The sequence below is a fragment of the Gekko japonicus genome, unplaced genomic scaffold (assembly GCF_001447785.1).
Source record: "Gekko japonicus isolate JY-2015 unplaced genomic scaffold, Gekko_japonicus_V1.1 scaffold83, whole genome shotgun sequence".
NCBI lineage: Eukaryota > Metazoa > Chordata > Lepidosauria > Squamata > Gekkonidae > Gekko > Gekko japonicus.
In genome coordinates this window covers 1,848,329-1,866,221 of record NW_015168655.1, presented here as the reverse complement: position 1 = coordinate 1,866,221, position 17,893 = coordinate 1,848,329, and the positions used below count along the sequence as shown (strand labels likewise).

The 17,893-nt window shown below is 44.6% G+C and overlaps 1 protein-coding gene across 1 annotated transcript in view; it reads right to left on the bottom strand.

The window, feature by feature from the left end:
- PKN1 (protein kinase N1) overlaps positions 1-17,688 on the bottom strand; it is a 103,882-nt gene extending 86,194 nt beyond the window's left edge. The window contains exon 1 of the mRNA XM_015415187.1: positions 17,544-17,688. Coding sequence (XP_015270673.1) covers positions 17,544-17,564 — 21 coding nt within the window. The 5' untranslated portion in view covers positions 17,565-17,688. The remainder of the gene's footprint in view (positions 1-17,543) is intronic.
- Positions 17,689-17,893: the final 205 nt, after the last annotated feature.

Here is a 17,893-nt window from a genome sequence, read left to right as displayed (position 1 = left end):
CGGGGGGGGGTCTAAAGGTGGGGACTTCTAGAACTCTAGACAGTAGCCAAACTAAACTATGGAGAGGATCCATGTGTCAGAAGTCAACTGCTGCCAGTCATGGAAGTGGGACAACCTGTCCAAAAAATTGGGCTTTGACCCCAAAGGCAATTCCTCTAGTCAGAAAGGGCCTTTTGCCCCAGTGCAGGGTCTTTGGAGGACTGCTGTTGATGCTATCCCATGGATCTGGACCTATGAAGGGTCCTAAAACCTCACTTAATGCTGAGAGGGTGGGAACGCACTTTCTTGAGGATACTGAATTGGTGGTGGTACAGCTGCAAGAGCTGATAATGGCTGTAAGGATGCTGTTGATACTTGAAGGAGGACCTTGGGTAGTACAGTGCAGTAGGGGTTGCAGAGATACCAAAGGAACAGCCAGTTTCTTTATTCTTTTTTATTTGTGAGAGGAACTTGTCTGCTTTGGCTGAAGAGAGCATGGCTCCCTCAAAGGGAAGGTCCTCGACTTTACGGTGTGTCTCCACTGGGAGAGTGGTGGAGTGAAGTTGCATATGCCTGCAAAGCATGATGGCCAAGGCCATAGCCCTAGCAGATGAGGCTGCAGTATCTCTGCCTGCATTAATTTGCTGTTTTGATAAGCAGACAGCTTCTGATTGGAATTTTGCAAGTGGCTTTTTGTCATCTGGTAAGAGATCAATATAAGAGGACATCCCCTCCCATAGAAATAACTGGTAACTGCCCATTACAGCTGTGTAACTGGCAATTCTTAAATTCAAGGAAGAGGAGGAATACGGCATCAATTTTCCAGCTCTCCCTGTTGGCAGGAGACATGTGGGTACCCAGGTGATGACAACCCTGCATTTCCTGAGCAACAAGGGACGATGGGACTGGTTGCATAAACAGGCATGGGCAGCCTTCCTGCTGTATCTTGTACCTGCTGTACCACTCTCTTGGAGGTGGCGGGGGTGCTAGGTGGCTTCTCCCAGACATTATCAGAGGTGTCCAAAATACCCTCTAACATGGGGAAGGTGATGGTTCCCGGTACAAGTTTCATAGAATTTTGTCCCCAGGTTGTGGGGCTGAGAAAGTCACCTGGATTTCTAGCAACCTAGCCGTTCTGATCATCTGTTCAGCATACAGTCAAAGATCTTCACTGGAGGATATCGGATCCGTGCTTCCCACAATTTTGTCAGGGGACGCATCAGATGGCTGCCCAGAATTCTGTTCCAATGGAGAGGCTACCCCTTCATCCTCCAAGTCCAAAAAGGCAGGTGGATCCTGCTCAGCAGGGGGAGCAAAGGCAGTCCAGGTCACCATCAGAGTGTGCGCATGAAGCTCAGAAGGATGAGCAGGTTCAGTTCCAGAGGGCCTATGGAAGTCACCCCATTCCTGCGGGAAAGGTGACGGGAAATAAAAGAGGTATTGCTGCCAAGGCAGTGGAAGCGCTGGAAAAGGCCAAAGGTCCAGTTCTGGTGGCTCCAGGACCAAGACTGGATCTGAAGAAGTAGGCAGCCAGTGCTCAGGGGCCGTTTTCCACCTCACCCTCAGGGCCAGAGACTGTAAGTGCGGTGATGAGTGTCCTAGGAGGAGGTAAGTCCTCTTGAACAGGTGCCAGAACTGAAGAGGTTGGAAGGGTCAGAACCAACAGAGTCACCTTGAGAGGACAACATCTCGGAACTGATTAGTGCCTCTCATGGTGCTTTCCACAGTGTTTGGTCTTGGTCCTGGCCTTTTTAGGGGGAGGCTCTAATGCACATCGAGAGTGATCAGGGGATTCAGATCGGTATCTGGTCAGAACCAACCACAGCACCAATGGAACTGAAGATACAGGAGGCAGATTACTAGGGATTATCTGCAGTTGCTCCACCAGCTCAGAAGATTTCGTTGCCAGGCTTTCAGAGAATGTTAGGGCCTTTTCCCAAAGACTAGCCTTCAACCTGGCCACTCTATCGGACCGTGCCTTTTGGGTAAATTGGAGGGAATTATTGCAATTGTCAGTGTTATGTCCCTCCCCAAGACATAGGAGGCAGAGGGAATGCCTGCCAGGGCGGGTCATTTTTTTCCACACTGGGAAAATTTCTTAAATAGCACCTTCTGTGACATGCCTGATGAGAAGGACAACACTTCTGCAAAGGAATAAGCCAAAGGGCAAAGGAGATCGCTGGAACACATCCTTGTTCAGTGGCAGCAAGAAAAGAACTGAGGGAAAGCCCCCCCCCCCGAGCACATGACTGTTTGAGTAGGTAAACGGCTACTAATCCGCTCCTAAGGGAGTAGCCCACCTTAGCTTCTAAAAGAAAGAAGAAAAAGCTAGAAAAGTCCTCCACTGGCTGCCTTGCACCTACACAGTCCCAATGTGTGCCTGCACAGAAGACCAAAGACGAACATAAATATGTACCAGGATGTTGGTTCAGGGAATATGAAATACATATCAGGATGGGTAAAACCACAGCTAAATGGCCAATCCCATGCCAGAAAACAGACCTAATACACAGGACCTGTGTACATCTAGACCTGTGTGCACAAAGATGTAACATGGGAAGTGGCTCATAATGATGTCGCTCACTCAAGACAAGGAAATAACCAACAGTGAAAAAAGTTTTATTCTTCACTACATTTTTAAAGTGAGGGAACTGCAGTGATACCCACCTTTCCACCAGAAACTAACACCAAGTTCAATTTTCAAAGCCTTTAAGTCATATAGCCCACATTTTCACACTTCTTCTCCACGAGCTAGATCAACTACTGTTTTATTCCCCATGGATGCTGGTGTTTTGCAGCCAGGCCATATTGTTATTTACAGAGGAATTGCACTTATGCAGACTGCAAGATCCCTCTGTACCTAAGCAATGCCAGCCTGGTAACATGCAGAAGACCTGAAATTCAGGTCCATATATTTCACAGTACAGATGGAGGGCAACCAAGACATAATTCCACCAGATAATGACAGAAATGACTAACCAGGAAACAAAAGCTAGTTATTTTAAGAAGTGAGACATTCTTGATGAGAAGTAGAGTCCACAGTTTTTACCAGGGACAGTGACTTAACAGTTGCTTCCTGGCTGATCTGAACTGGCTTCACCTGACCAGATGGCTAAATTTTACAAATTTTACCAGATGGCTAAATTTTACAAATTTTACAGGCACACTGGCTAAATTTTACATATATAGGCACACAAAAATGTGCTAGATCCTGGACAGCATTTTAAGTTCTGCATAAGTAACATATATTAACTTTGGCTAAGATTTCTTCTTTTCAGAAAGGTGGCCACTTGCTTTGGGGGAAAGCCACCAAAGCTCTGTTGCTGACACCAGATGATCAAGACTAGACACTTGCAAAGGCAGCTTTACTAGAAGCCATTATTCAGACCACCAAGAAGTAAGATCAAATCGACATTAAAAGCCAGTGGCTGTCAGGTGTTCTTTCACCCTTTCCCAGAGGAAATGATTGCATTAAGCAGCACAGGAGCATCTATATATCATGTCTTATGGCCAAATATACAATCCTCCACAGAAGGGAACCGGGGACACACACACACACACACACTTCCTTATTGGCAGACTCCTTTTTAACAGATAAGATGATGCTGGGGCATGTGCTTTCTAGAAGGGGCTTGGGTCAATCTCTAATTCAGGCACCCCAAGTTCTATCAGTTCAGTTCAGCTGACCAGTTGAAGAGTAGAAAGCTACGACCCACCCCCAACATGGTATGAGGAGTGGGAAAATGCAGACCTTTAGTGCAGAGCCCCATTCCAGAAAAGAAACACATTCGCATTAGTAGCACATTCTAGACCAATGTTCTTGAAGTAGTCCACAAAGGAATAAAAAACCAAATCAGTTTTAGGAAAAACTAGCCAGGATATCAGGTTGAGACTTCAATAACAAGCTTGAAAAGAGATAATACTGTGCAGGTAGCCAGCAGGAACTGCTGGGATCCATAGCCTTGTAGTTTCACTCAGCAGGTACTTACCAAGAAACCTCCTGACTCTGCCAACACGTTATATAACGTATAACAAATTCTCTCTGCCTTGTTTCCCTGCACTGTACATTAGCAGTAGCACTGTCAAACATTCATTATTCACGAGCTGTCCATTCCAAACTTTGGAAAGCCTTTTCTGTTCTTGCGTCAGATAGAAAATAATCCTGTCTAGCAGGAGATCCACAGGGGTCAGCTCTGCCTCTTGCTAAAGCCCCAAACACACATTACACACATATTATTCCCATGACTAGTTTGAAAAAAAAATCAAAACTATCATCATCTAAATGTTGCAAGTTTTCACTGCTATAAATTCCCATCCCTGCTGCCTAACCACTCACTAGTTTACCTGTGTCTCCTTCCCTCCATCCCACAGATAAGTGCAGCAAAGGTGGAATGATAAACCTGGTAGCACTTCTTGACAAGCAACGGCCGCCATATCACACAACATTAACAAGATAAGCACGCTCACTGCAAGAATACAGAACCAAGACACAAGGAGATGAAGGATATGTCTTCATCACAGATATAAACCAATTTAAAACAAGTATAAAGCCAACAGTCGTGATAGTCTGACCCACAAATCAAACAGTTATTAAGACTTATAAAGATGCTGAGATCAGCGTCCTATCTGAATTAAATGTAAGTTACTACTAGGTTGATTAGTTGTAAATACTTTGTAATTTGAAATATCTTGTATGTTTTCATAACAAAGGGAATATTACTATATTACAGATTTCTTAAGACTTGTTGTCTAGCACTTATGAAACAGAGAGCTTTTGCACCATTATAATACCTCCTGAAGATGATCCATTTTTTGAAACGTTGTTATATAATCCGGAGACGACGTTGATTATGTACCTTGGTTCAAGGATTTTCTTATCATTTGTTTATCATGTTGTAGTGCTTCAGATTGTAATACATAGATAGCATTCTTTATAAGTCTTAATGACTGTTTGATTTGTGGGTCAGACTATCACGACTGTTGGCTTTATGCTTGTTCACTGATCGGGTCGTGTTTGTCCAGATTTATCTTGTAACATTATAACCAATTTAAAACCACATTCAAGGGACCCTGAAAAAACAATGCTTTTGTGCAGAGACTATTAACTTCTAACAAAAAATTGCTAGCACCTTCAAGAAATTTTGATTCCTTTTGCTGGAGACCTATGGACAATGAAACTATTGTCAATACTGTCTAAATATAGTGGCCTGCCCAAGGTCTTTTAGGGAGCTTTCACTGGAATAGGGTTCTCAAATCCCCCCGGGGGGCGGATTTCCCCCCCGCTTTTGAGGCCCGATTTCCGCCCCGCGGAATTGGGTCGGGGGAAACCCCACCCCCGCGCGCGTGCCGCCCGGTAAGATTCATTTGGCAACCCTACACTGGAACAGGAGATGACTGAAGACCACTATCTGGATTCCTGCCAGCATTTGTACCAACAGGCCAACCCCATTCACAGACTGCTTTTCGATTTCTCTCCTTTCTCCCCTACCATTTTTCTTTCCTTTAGAAAACCTACACACTTACCCCAAGAGTAGGGGGGGGAGGGGGAAGATCTGAAAAGACAAAGAAACCCCTACAAACCCCAGAGGAATATTTGATCCTCTCCATTAATTCAAACTGAATTATTCACAAATAAAACTCATTTTTCTCTGTGTGTATTAATAAGATAGATTCAACCTCAATTCAAGCCAGCAATTACACTCTGGCTTGGCTCAACCTTCCCTAGCGAGCGCTCCAGACAGAAAGCAGCCTCCATCCATGGCAGCAGTCACCACGCAACTGTGACACTAATAAGCACTTTGCAGCAGCCACTTCCGACTACACAACTAGCAATGGAAGGAAAGCAATAATTTAAGTTTCCCTCCAAATCAAAAGGAGGCTTGGCTCCAATAAACCAGGCCAAATACAATTGCACAATTAACTCACACTGTGAATAATACAATGAACACCACAGGAGAGAATGCTCAGAGGGATGTAATACCTGCCACAAAGAAAAAACTGTGCTCCTTTTGTATTAGTGAGTTAATTAGCTTCTCCACTGGCAAAGCATAACTAGCTCTTGAAGTACATGCAACTCTGCTACCCCTCTGAAGCTAATCGTACATCAGTCTGACTGTCCAGCAGCTGTACCAGAGAAGATACGGTAGTTTACAGATCACATTCCCTTGTCCAATTAGAAAAGACGCTTAGGGACATGTCTGAATATTCTGTAGTAACACACACTTGCTAGAACTTTACAGCACCATTTCTCACCTGCTGGAGGAAATAAAGTGTATGAGAAAAATATATATTCACAGTTCAATTTAAGCTTATTGATACAATGTATGAGCCATATAGTTAGCATGTCAAAAAAAAAGGACATACAGTTGCCCAGTCTGCCCACTACCATCACAAAAATGTACACAAGTCATTTCGAGTAAATCTATGGGTTGGATCCAGACTAAATTGGCAATTTCCACCAGTTCCCTCTCCCCACTGTAGAACCCCCCTCAAGTTGTTCCTCAGGGTCTCCTGTCCCCCTGGAGCAACATGCAGTGGAGAATAGCAGACTGCAGTGCAGGGGGGAAAGAGGCAAGAAAGCTTCACAATTCATAAGGAAAGTTTAGTCTGGATCCAATGATCCAGTTCTATCAACAACACTACATGGTCTTTAGCAAGGAATCTCTCTGCGGTCACCCAAAGTTTAACTTAACAGCCCATTTATCCTGCATGTTCAAAATCCATGAAGGCCACTAACAAAAATATAAAATAAAATATAAATATATAAAATAAAATTAAAAACTGATAGAACAATAAAAACAGCAGTAAGAGGCACAATACAAAATCAACCATCTTGCTATAAACAATTACATAACAACCTTAGCCATAAAAGCAGTAAAAGCAAAAAAAAAAATCTAAAGCAGTTACAACAATATGAACAAGATAAAGAATATAATATGGGCAAAAATACATAGCAAGCTATCAGCAAACACATTTGAAAAATAATAATTTCATCTAGTGCTTAAAACTCAGAACCAAGTAAACAGGTGTTGGAAGAGAATTCCAAACATAAGGTACCACAACAAATAAGGCCCTGTCTATGGTAGTCATCTATTTTACCTCTGAGACTAGCTAAAGAGCATTGTGCTTTTTACAGTGTGGAATGCAGCACTACAAATGGAGTCCTACATAATCAAGAATTCTGATCACAGTATCCAACTAGAATGTGAAACCTAGGGTTCAGACAGAAGCTATTCCAGTTTTAGCTACAATGTCTAAAAAAAGTAAGCCTGATTAGATCAATATTAAAGGAGGAAGGATTTGTGTATGTACATGAGTATGACAGAGAATATCCACACACCCATGCCTAAGCCAGCCAAGAGCAGAGCTAACAATCATAAATTAGCCCGGGGACATGTGGCTCAGAATCCAGTACCAATTACTCTTACAGCCCCTGAGTAATTCTGCCTCTTCTCCACAGCTTCCTCATTTTGTTTCTCCATTTGTCAAGATGTAAATACAGAGATCCCTGTGTACCCTGAAAACAACCCACACATTTGCCAGCACTGAGAAACAACACTGTAGCACTCTCACAGACTTGTGACCCTGACCTGACTTTTCCTTTATTGGGGAGTAATCTGGCTCTTCCACCAAGCAAGTTGGAGAGCTCTTATGAAACGACCATTGGTTACTCACCATGAGGGGTCATTCTCCTCTGAGGCTTGGAGGACATCTTGTGGGTGATTCCCATCCATCACTCAGGGAGGCAGGAACTAACTCAAACTTCCTGTTTCCTGTGGTGGGAGTCACCCTAGGCTCGGTTCTGGTTCTCCGAAAGCAGTGTCTAGATTAAACACTAACATCCTGAAAAGGGTAAAATTCTACAATAACCAGTAAACGTTCAAAGAGGGTTACCACGGAAGTACTAACAGGAAGGAGATAAAACAGGTAATAGAATTTACTCACTTATGCTCTGTCTGGTATACTAGGATAGAAGAAACTGAGAACAACAAAAAGATTTGAGAACAGAAAGAATGATGACCCGGGAGGGCCAAGATGTCCTCCAAGCCTCAGAGGAGAATGACCTCTCACAGTGAGTAACCAATGGTCGTTCTCCCAGTGAGATGGAGGCCATCTTGTGGGACCTCCCAGAGCAGTGTCCCTAAAAGTCGGGAGGGTGGTCATCATTGCAGGAAAGAACGGCTTGAAGTACTCTCCTGCCAAAAGCAGCATCTGCTGAGTCAAACAAATTAATGTTGTAATGCCTTATGAATGTGGATAGAGAGGACCACGTAGCAGCCTTGCAGACTTCCTCTATGGAGACCCTGTTCACAAAGGCCACGTTTGTGGCCGCGCTGCGTAGAGAATGCACCATTATGCCCTCTGGAGGAGTCTGGTTCAGGCTCTTGTAAGCCTCGGCTATGCATGATCTAAGAACCTTGCTTACTGCCGCACTTGATATCTTCTTCCCCATATGAGGAGGGGAGATATTCACAAACATGGCTGAGCTCAGAGATCCTTCTGGCCAAAGTTATGGCCACTAAAAACAGTACCTTCATCCTTAAGAACTGAAGAGAAATCTCCTTGATTGGTTCGAAGGGAGGCTTCGTAAGGCCCGTGAACACTGTGTTAAGCCTCCAGGTTGGAAACCTATGCTGGATAGGGGGCAACTTGAGGGATGCTCCTTTCAGAAAACGTACCACATGAGGATGTTGGGAAATCGGGATACCTCTGAAGGGTTGAAGGACTGACACCAACGCCGCGACTTGTCTCCGTAGCATCGCTGCTCTGAGCCCTCTAGTGATACCTTCTTGAAGGAACTCCAAGATGGAAGCCAATTCTTCTTCCTTCTAGACCAGCAAACTAATGCCTTCCAAGTACAGTTATAGATTCTGGATATCAAAGGATGTCTAGAAGCCAAGATGGTCTCTATCACTTGTTTACCATAGCCTAGTTTCCTTAGTCTCCGCCTCTCAATTCCCACGCGGTCGAACAGAATCACTCCAGTTTTGGATGCCAGAATTGTCCCTGGATCAACATGTCTGGAGATGGTGGAAGACGCAGAGGCCATGAGACCGCCATCTGACGAAGATGAGAGAACCACAGTTGACGTGGCCAGTATGGTGCTACCACTATTACATGTGCATTTAGGATTTGTATTCATCTTAAAAGCCTCGGCAGAACAGGTCGTGGAGGGAAGGCGTAGAGCAGACCTCTGGGCCAAGGAGCAGTCAGGGCATCCGTGTTCTCTGCAGAGGGATGGTAGTACCTGGTGAAAAACCTGTCTATTTGGGCATTGAATTGTGTCGCAAAGAGGTCCACTAATGGATAACCCAGTGTGGAAGTTATGAGTCGAAATAGCTTCCCGTTGAGGGACCTTTCGCTCTCCTGAAGAAATTGGCGACTCAGCCAGTCCACCTGAATGGACTGAATGTTCACTGTTCCCTTCACGTGTTCTGCTTTTAAAGAGACGACGACCTCGCTGAGATGATTTGTAAGGCCAGGGAACAGATCTTTTTCGCTTTGGCCATCGGTAGGGACAATTTCATGGATCAAGTGTCTATGATTACTCCCAGGTGTTCCAGCCTTTGAGTGGGTTCCAAGGAACTCTTCTTCAGGTTGACTAGGAATCTAAACTCCTTGAGGCATTGCAGGGTCTTGTGTGTGTCCCGATGAGACTGTTCTCTTGACTTGGATCTTATGAGCAGGTCGTCTAAGAAGGGGTGAACATGCACCCCCTGTTCTCGAAGAACCACTACAGGATGTATCATGACCTTGGAAAAGACTTGAGGGGCTGACAAAAGGCCGAACGGAAGTGCCCTGAACTGGAAGTGGTGTGGTCTCACGTTGAAACATAGGAACCTCCTGTGGGAGGGAAAGATAGGAATGTGCATGTACGCCTCTGTTAGATCTATTGAGGTGAGAAATCCCCCGGCTGTAGGGACTCAGCTATCGACCGGAGAGTCTCCATATGGAAGTGTTTGTGTTCCACGTACTTGTTGACCAGTTTTAAGTCTAAGATGGCTCTCCAGTCTCCTGTCTTTTTGGGGACAGTAAAAAAGATTGGATAAATGCCTGTCCCCACGTCCTGTAAAGGAACCTATGGCCTGAATTTTGCGCAGATGACTGATTGCCAATTGGTTTCTGTTTTCCTTTTGAAAGTTCTTGTGAGTTGGGGATGTCAAGAATCTGAAGGGTGGGAGTTTTCGAAATTCGATTTTGTAACCTTCCCTGATGATGTCTACAGTCCAAGTGTCTGCTTGGGAGGTTAACCAGGTCTGGCTGAAAAATGTCAGTCGACCTCCCACCGGTGGGTCCATATAGTCACGCTCAGGGGTTCTTGGAATCCCTATCTCCCTTGTCTTGACGGTTGTTGTTGTTGTTATTGGGCCTGGAGAATCTGTTGGGGAATCCTCCTCTACGAAAGGCTTGTCTGCTGTTGTTCCAGTTCTGCTTTTTGTCATACCTAAATCTGGGTACTGTATGATGCATGCGAAAGGAGGAAGATGTAGAAGGGGTCCCTTTATCTCCGGGATGGACCATCTTAGGAAGTGCCTTCTTCTTGTCCCATGTTTCTACTAGGATCCGCTCCAAGGGTTCTCCAAAAAGTTTGTCTCCCTGAAAAGGATAAGCAGAAACAACTGCCTTAGACTGAAAATCAGCCAGCCAGGCCCTAAGCCAGACCATCCTACGAACTGCCACAGTAGCGGCCAGAGTCTTAGAAGCGCAAACCAAGGTGTCAAGAGTAGCATAGGATACAGCTTTTAACACTCTATTTGCCCCCTCCAGTAGTCTACGGTTATTGTCAGGAAGGAGTTGTATAAGTTTTCTCATCCACACAATGGTGGCACAGGATACCGTGGATGTAGCCGCAGACATCTTGATGGCCACAGCGCTGGCTTCGTGTGCCTTTTGAAGGCCCATTTCCGCTTTTCTGTCAAAATTATTCTTAAGATTGCCATGCCCATCCTCTGACACCAGGCCCGACGACTGTAGGGCTGCCAATGGAGCATCAACCGCTGGTACCTGTAAAATATCTAAGGCAGATGGGGTAAAGTTTCCTAACAGACTCTGGAACCTGTCTGTGGGCAAGAGGTTTTTCCCATTTGGCTTTCATTTTCCTGGTGTAAAAATCAGGGAACAGAAAAGCCATTTCAGTATGGTCGACTGGGGGAAAGAATTTGTCTGTGATTTCTGCCCCATCATTTTTACTCTGCACATCCTTTGGGGTGTCCCCAGCGGATTGGAAACCTTGTATGTGGAGTGCAGAGAGTGTTTTAGATAATAAGTAGGTGATGTCTTCCCCCTTAAAAAATCTAAATGATTGATCAGTGGTCAGTGGCTTTCGTTCTTCCTCGTTAGAGAATTCCCCATCATCTTGATCGCTGTGGATGTGGGAGGTAGAGTCATACTCATCCTCCAGTAACTCAGGGTGGTATCCCTCCCAGGGAAGGCTCTTTTGTGCTCCTTTAGTGGGCCAGGGGCAATTTCCCTTGTCCCTCCCAGGAGGAGGGGGAAGCAGGGGGAGACCTTGGGTGAGGTTCCCTGCGATCTCTGGACTGGGCAAGCTCTTCCCTGATGGCCTTTCTGAGGTAAAGCATTATCTTTGGTGAAAGGGGGGGGGACAACCCGTCATCGGGTACGTTACCAGTTGAAGATCCGGATTGTTCCTCCCCTCCATAGGACTCATTCTGTCCTAGGAATGTGCTTTCACCCTGCCTAGAGTTTTTGGGGCATTGCGGGTGTGGGCATTGACAGACTGTGCCAATACTGTCTTTTTCCGGCGGCTCTCCAGTGTCCTTCAAAATTGCCACTGAAGTTAGAGCGTGCGCTGTCTGTGCGCTCAATTTGGCGCGCTTGGCCACCTCACCGTCTCCTCACCTCTCCTTGGCAGGCGTGGTCCTTTTTCAGGCTGCACAACCGAGCTCCATAATTTTAGCCACTTGGCTCTCCGGAATGGAGAGGAAGCCGTCTGTGCCCTCTCTATCCGCCATTCGGGCAGAGGGTTTGAATTCATGAGAAAGGCAAGCGCACTTAGAGATAGCCCCCAGCCGGGGGGGGGGGGAGCGAGGAGAGAGACAGAAACAACAGGGTAAAGGTTCCCTTTTTTGTTTTGTAGAAGGGCTAGAAGAAGAAGGTCGGGAAGAAAACGTGACAGAGCAAGAAGGAGTATTAAAATAGAAAAGAGGTAAGGCAAAGCCTAAACCTATGTGCTCTCCCTACTGAGGCAGGAAAAGAACGAGCCTAGGGTGACTCCCACCACATGAAACAGGAAGTTTGAGTTAGTTCCTGCCTCCCTGAGTGATGGATGGGAATCACTCACAAGATGGCCTCCACCTCAGAGGGAGAAGACCATACTTCTAAAGAAAGCCTCTGCTGAATATAATTTCTACCTATGGATGTTTGCTTCAGTGGCACATGCAGTAAAATGAGAAAGCTACAGAGATTGCTGGCATGGACCTAGCATAAAGAAGACATGCAAATTCATGAAGCCCTTGGAAAGCTGGAGTATTGGGGCTGTGAAATCACCAGTTCAAACCTCACCTCAAACTTGAACTCACCCAAAGGCTTTAAGAAAGCCACTATATCCTCAGCCTCCCATATGCAATGAGGATGATAATATACTAGTCTCCCTTTAGGATTGCTGAGTACTGAAATAAATATATAAAGCACATAGCACTTTATAAATAAGAGGTCAGCAACTTTTTATAATTAAAGAGCCGAACTAAGTCAATCTTCAGACCCAAAGATGAACAAAGAGTCAGTATAGGAAAAAAAGAAAATGTACAATTTAAGATCGTTGGTAACTGACATGATAAATAATCCATGTTCCTGCAGCCCAAAGGCTAGTTGTTGCAAGTCCTTTATTACGAAGTGGCACACACAGGGCCTCACAATAGGCAATAAATATATAAGAGGCATCCTGTACAATTGTTTTAGTGGACTGGAATAAATCTCCACATGGCTTGCACTTGAGTTACTGGCAACAGGACTCTGTCACTTCCCTTTCTATAAAACAGCACTAAGAAGCCCTTCAGTCCCATGAAAATCTTCATTTCCTGGTTATTCTCACATTCCAGCTACTTTCTCCAAGATACCTTAACTTGATGATTTCATGTTTATTAAAGAGACATATTTTATTTTGTACAGAGCTGCATTTGGCTCTAGAGCCACAGGCTGCAGACCCCCTTTATAAATATTAACTATAACTAGATGTTTCACATGCACTTACAACATCTGCCAGGATCCTTAAATTTTAGGATAAGAATCCAGGTTTCTCCCATCAAGTTGGAAAAAAATATGATTGGAATAGGTCTCCCCTCCATGTGCTCTGAATTCTATTTCATTTGCTGCATATTGCACTCACCTTGAGGCTTCTACATGGCATGGTAGAAACCTGAAGCACAGGTACATAAATAGACACACACAATATCCCATCTGATATGTGTAATGATATATAAAACAGGAAAGAAAAATATTTTTTCCTCTAAAATTTTATAATTAAGGCTTATTACAGGAATGAGTTCACATCCTCCTGAAGTATTTTTTAGTATGTCTGCTGCTATTAGGAGCTGCGGTGGCTCAAGTGCTTAAGACGCTGAACTGCAGGGTGTGGAAGGTCAGTAGTTCAGCAGTTCAAGACCCGGGTACCGCAAGACGGGGTGAGCTCCTATCTCTAGTTCCACCTCCTGCCAACCTAGCAGTTCGAAAGCAAGAAATTGCAAGTAGAGAAATAGGGACCACTTCGGTGGGAAGGTAACAGCGTTCCGTGCACCTTGGTGTTTAGTCATGCTGGCCACATGACCACGGAAACGTCTTCAGACAGCGCTGGCTCTTCGGCTTTGAAATGGAGATGAGCACCACAACCCTAGAGTCGGATTCGACTGGCTTTCGAGCAAGGGAACCTTTACCTTTTCCTGCTGCTATTACTACCTCACCATCGCTGTATAAACTGATGCTAGCACTTTAAATCTTGTTTTTAGAGCTATATTTACTATTGTTGTTTTACTTGTCAAATTTTATGTAAGCCACCCTGTTTCTGTATCTTCTCACACTCTTTTCAGTGGAATTTTAAAAACACTCAATATAACTCTTCCCCTATTAAATTAATCTAGATTACACCCCTATATGCACACTGGCTCTAACAAAACTGTACTAGAAGCCCAAGCCTGGTGCCTTTGAAGTCTCACATGCATTTATCCATCGGCACCTTTAAGACCAACACAGTTTTATTCAAGGTATAAGCTTTCGTGTGCCTGCACACTTCTTCAGATACAAGGAAATGTTGCCTCCATGCTTGAAGGGATGGATGGAATGTAATGGCAGGGACTCAGGTAATTAATCTCAGTATCCCACAATTGATACATCTACCCATCAATCTCCAATTTTGACTAATTTATTTCCTTCGCTATGTCTCCCCCCCACAGAATTAAACCCAAACAAATGGTAACCAAATAAACTAAGCTTGTTATTCATGTTTGGTCCTTGAATTTGTTAAACATCTTCATTATGTTGAATGCTAATTAATGCTCACCTTCTACCTATATGTATGGACTAGTAATTTCCATTTTATTGTATCTGAAGAAGTGTGCGTGTGCATATGAAAGCTTATACTTGGAATAAAAATTTGTTGGTCTTAAAGGTGCCACTGGACTCACTTTGTTCTGCTGCTTCAGACCAACACGGCTACCCACCTGAATGTACTTAGCGCCACGTTCTTAGTTTCACTCACATGATGGCCTCATAGTCAGCAGAACTTCCTCAAATGGGCAAAATGAGAGGAGGCAGCATAAGCACTTGCAAGTTCCAAATCCTTAAATAGCTCTTTACGGCTCCCAGTTACTTCCTGCTGTTCGATTTTTACTTCTGCTTGTATGATCAATGTTAGGTTCAGTGAGATCATTTACAATTTTATCAGTTTCACTTTCTGCTTCCTGTAGACCCTATGCATGCTTACTCTACTGAGTTTAAACAAGATTTACAAGGCAATCCAGGGCACTCTTCTCAGAAAGGAACTCCACTTTATGAGGCTTACTCCGAGATAAGTGTGCACTAGATTGCATCCTTAGCCCTAACTGTTACGTAGTATTACAGTTCATTGCCTTCAAACATAAAGCATACGTTTCCTAAATAAAATTCCAAACTCTCAAACTCCAAATCCGTAATCTCTTTCTAAACTTGGGGTATGTAACTAAAGCATGTACTATGAAAACCAGAAAATCTGCAAGAGAGTTGCCAGTTCAAGCCAAAAGTTAGGCAAAGTTCCCACTTGTGATGCTTTACAATATAAACATGCTTACAGAAGGTTACAGAAGGTAAGCATTCTCACTACATGACTATTACACATCCATAATGCTGAAATTAAAAATAACGAGGCAATGACAAAATCCATATGATGTTGAGAATCTTAAATCTATATTAAAAGAATCTGTCAGCATGAGACAAAAACAATTACAAATTCAGATGACATAGTGTGAGATGGAAATCTAAGTTCTTTCCCACCTTTTTACTCTCTGGCCAAATTGACATTAAATATTCTCTTGACAATTTTCTTTTGAACAAACATTGAAAGATGCACACACATGCAAAATAATCTGTGTCTTGACTATCAATTGAGCACATTCTTCCAGGGAGTGCTAATTTTTAAGGAACTTCCAAGTCAAGGCGAGCCTTTCTCTTGCTCCTTTCCTCATGCTTACTATCTGCAAGAACCCTTTCTACTCTGTGACCTACTGAACTATGCAGCTTAATATCACTAGTGTTTGTTCTTTATTTCCAACATCCCAGCTGAACAAAATAAAAAATGCAATGTCAGGGTAAAAGCTTAATCTGATCTTTCTGTCTCTGTTAGCTCAATGGCCTCTGTTGACAGTGCAAGGTAAAGGGTTGACAGTAATGGATCTGATTGTCAGCAGCATATTTTTAAATAACTGAAATGTTGGTAGTTGCTTGGGCAAGGAAGAATGCTTTTAAAGCATCAATTTTTAGCTGGCATTCATAATTTAAACAAGCAAGCGACTGAGCATATTCCTTATGGTGCAATTTGCTTTTAAAGGGAAGAGTTGCCAAATATCCTATATTTCAAAACAATCCAATGCCCAGAGTAAATTATCTATCCCCATTTCCAGCAACCCCCTTCTGTAATATTACAGTCAACAAGTATCAATACATAGTAGAGCATCCCCTGTTAGTCTATGGCAGGCCTGATTCCAAGGGCTGGACACAGGACAGGGCAGCATTGCCCAACGGATGCTTGTCTAATAAATGAACTTTCCCTTAGGAAGTCCTCGTTCCCACAGAGATCTACTGCAGGCCTCTCTTATTAAGAGTCTCACTTCAGCGTTTCTTTATGACTGTAAAGTTCTCATCTCAAGAGGACTCCCTTGAGTACACATATGGTACAAACAATACATTCAAATAGATGGTAGTAATAGGGAAACAAACTGGCACTAAGACTTCCATGAAGAAAAAAATCAGGTGTTGGTCTGAACCAGCAGAACGAAGTTGGAGTCCAGAAGCACCGTTAAACCCAACAAAGTTTTATTCAAAGTGTAAGCTTTCGTGTGCAAACCTTAAAGGTGCCACTGGACTCAAGCTTTGTTCTAGCACTAAGACTGATAATCAGGAATGGATACACTTAAGAAAATCCTTGGCATCCAACTACCTAGCGCAGCTCTTCAAACTCCCATGCTTGCAAGTCATTAGAACCCTTAAACCATAAAGAGAAAAGGATATGTAAGACATCTCCCCAGGCAAAAAGAGAAAGAAACTACCTTCTGTTCTGTATTTACACAAAATGGCAAGAGTTCATATCTATACTGGTTTCAGGTGGGTAGCCCTGTTGGTCTGCAGCAGAAGAGGGAAGTTAGAATCTGGGAGAACCTTAAAGCTCAACAAGTCTTCCAGGGTATAAGCTTTCAAGAATCAAAGCTCACCGGAAACCTTGTCTTTAAGGTACCACTAGATTCGAATCTTGCTCACCTAAGAGATGGTTCACTTGCCCAACACCTTGAGCTACTTAAACTGGAAAGTAGGCAGAATACACAAGCCCGAACCAGCACTTGGGCAGTCAGACTGTTAGAGGTGGATTAAATTCCCACCCAAATCAAAAGACAGAGAACGACCCGCTGTTATCCATACTTTTAGCACTTCATCCGCAGAAAGGCTTTCCTTATCCCTACACCGTTCAATCAACCACGTGACAACGAAGTCTTATCCCCCCCCCCCCTTTTACAAAACTGGTGGGACGCTTACTCTGGGCTACTCAGCCGAGCTGCGGCTTTGGCAGACAAGGCCCCGTCTCTCCTCTTCGGGCCAAGGGCGGCCAGACTAGTATCAGAGTCTAGTCCTAGGATCTATCTGACCGCCGCTGCATGGAACAGCTGCAGGGCGGATGAGCCTGCCATCACCCTCTGACTGGGCTGAGGAGAGCCGACAGACGCGGAAAGCGCTCCCACACAAACCCCCGCGGTCCTCATCCGTGGCAAGTCCCAAAGCGTGCGATGGTACTCGCCCCGTGTGTCTGTGCGCGACAATCAACGCCCCCGCCCCCCTTGAAAAACTCCGGCCCTTCTTTTGTTTTTTACCTGAAGCGACTCGTTGGCCATTTCTGCTTCTCGCTTCCCGCCAAGCCTCGGCTGTTTTCGTCCCCTTCTCGCTCCTCCTGGGGAAGCCGCTGCTTCCCTTGGGCTGCCCTTACAGTAACCGCCGACTTGCCATCCTCCTTCTCCTCCTCCGGGTCCGTGGGGCGTGTTAGGGAGCCGTCGAACCCCACAAGGGGGCGGCCCGTCCGGGAACAAGCCGCGAGCGGCTGCAGGAAAAGAGTTGGGACGAGAGAGCCTCTGCTCTTCCCTTCCTCCTGCCCGCCTTGTTGCTGCAGCTGCAGGTCCGCCTCGCGCCGCTGGGGCCCGCCGAACGGTTCCGTCCGAGCGCCTCG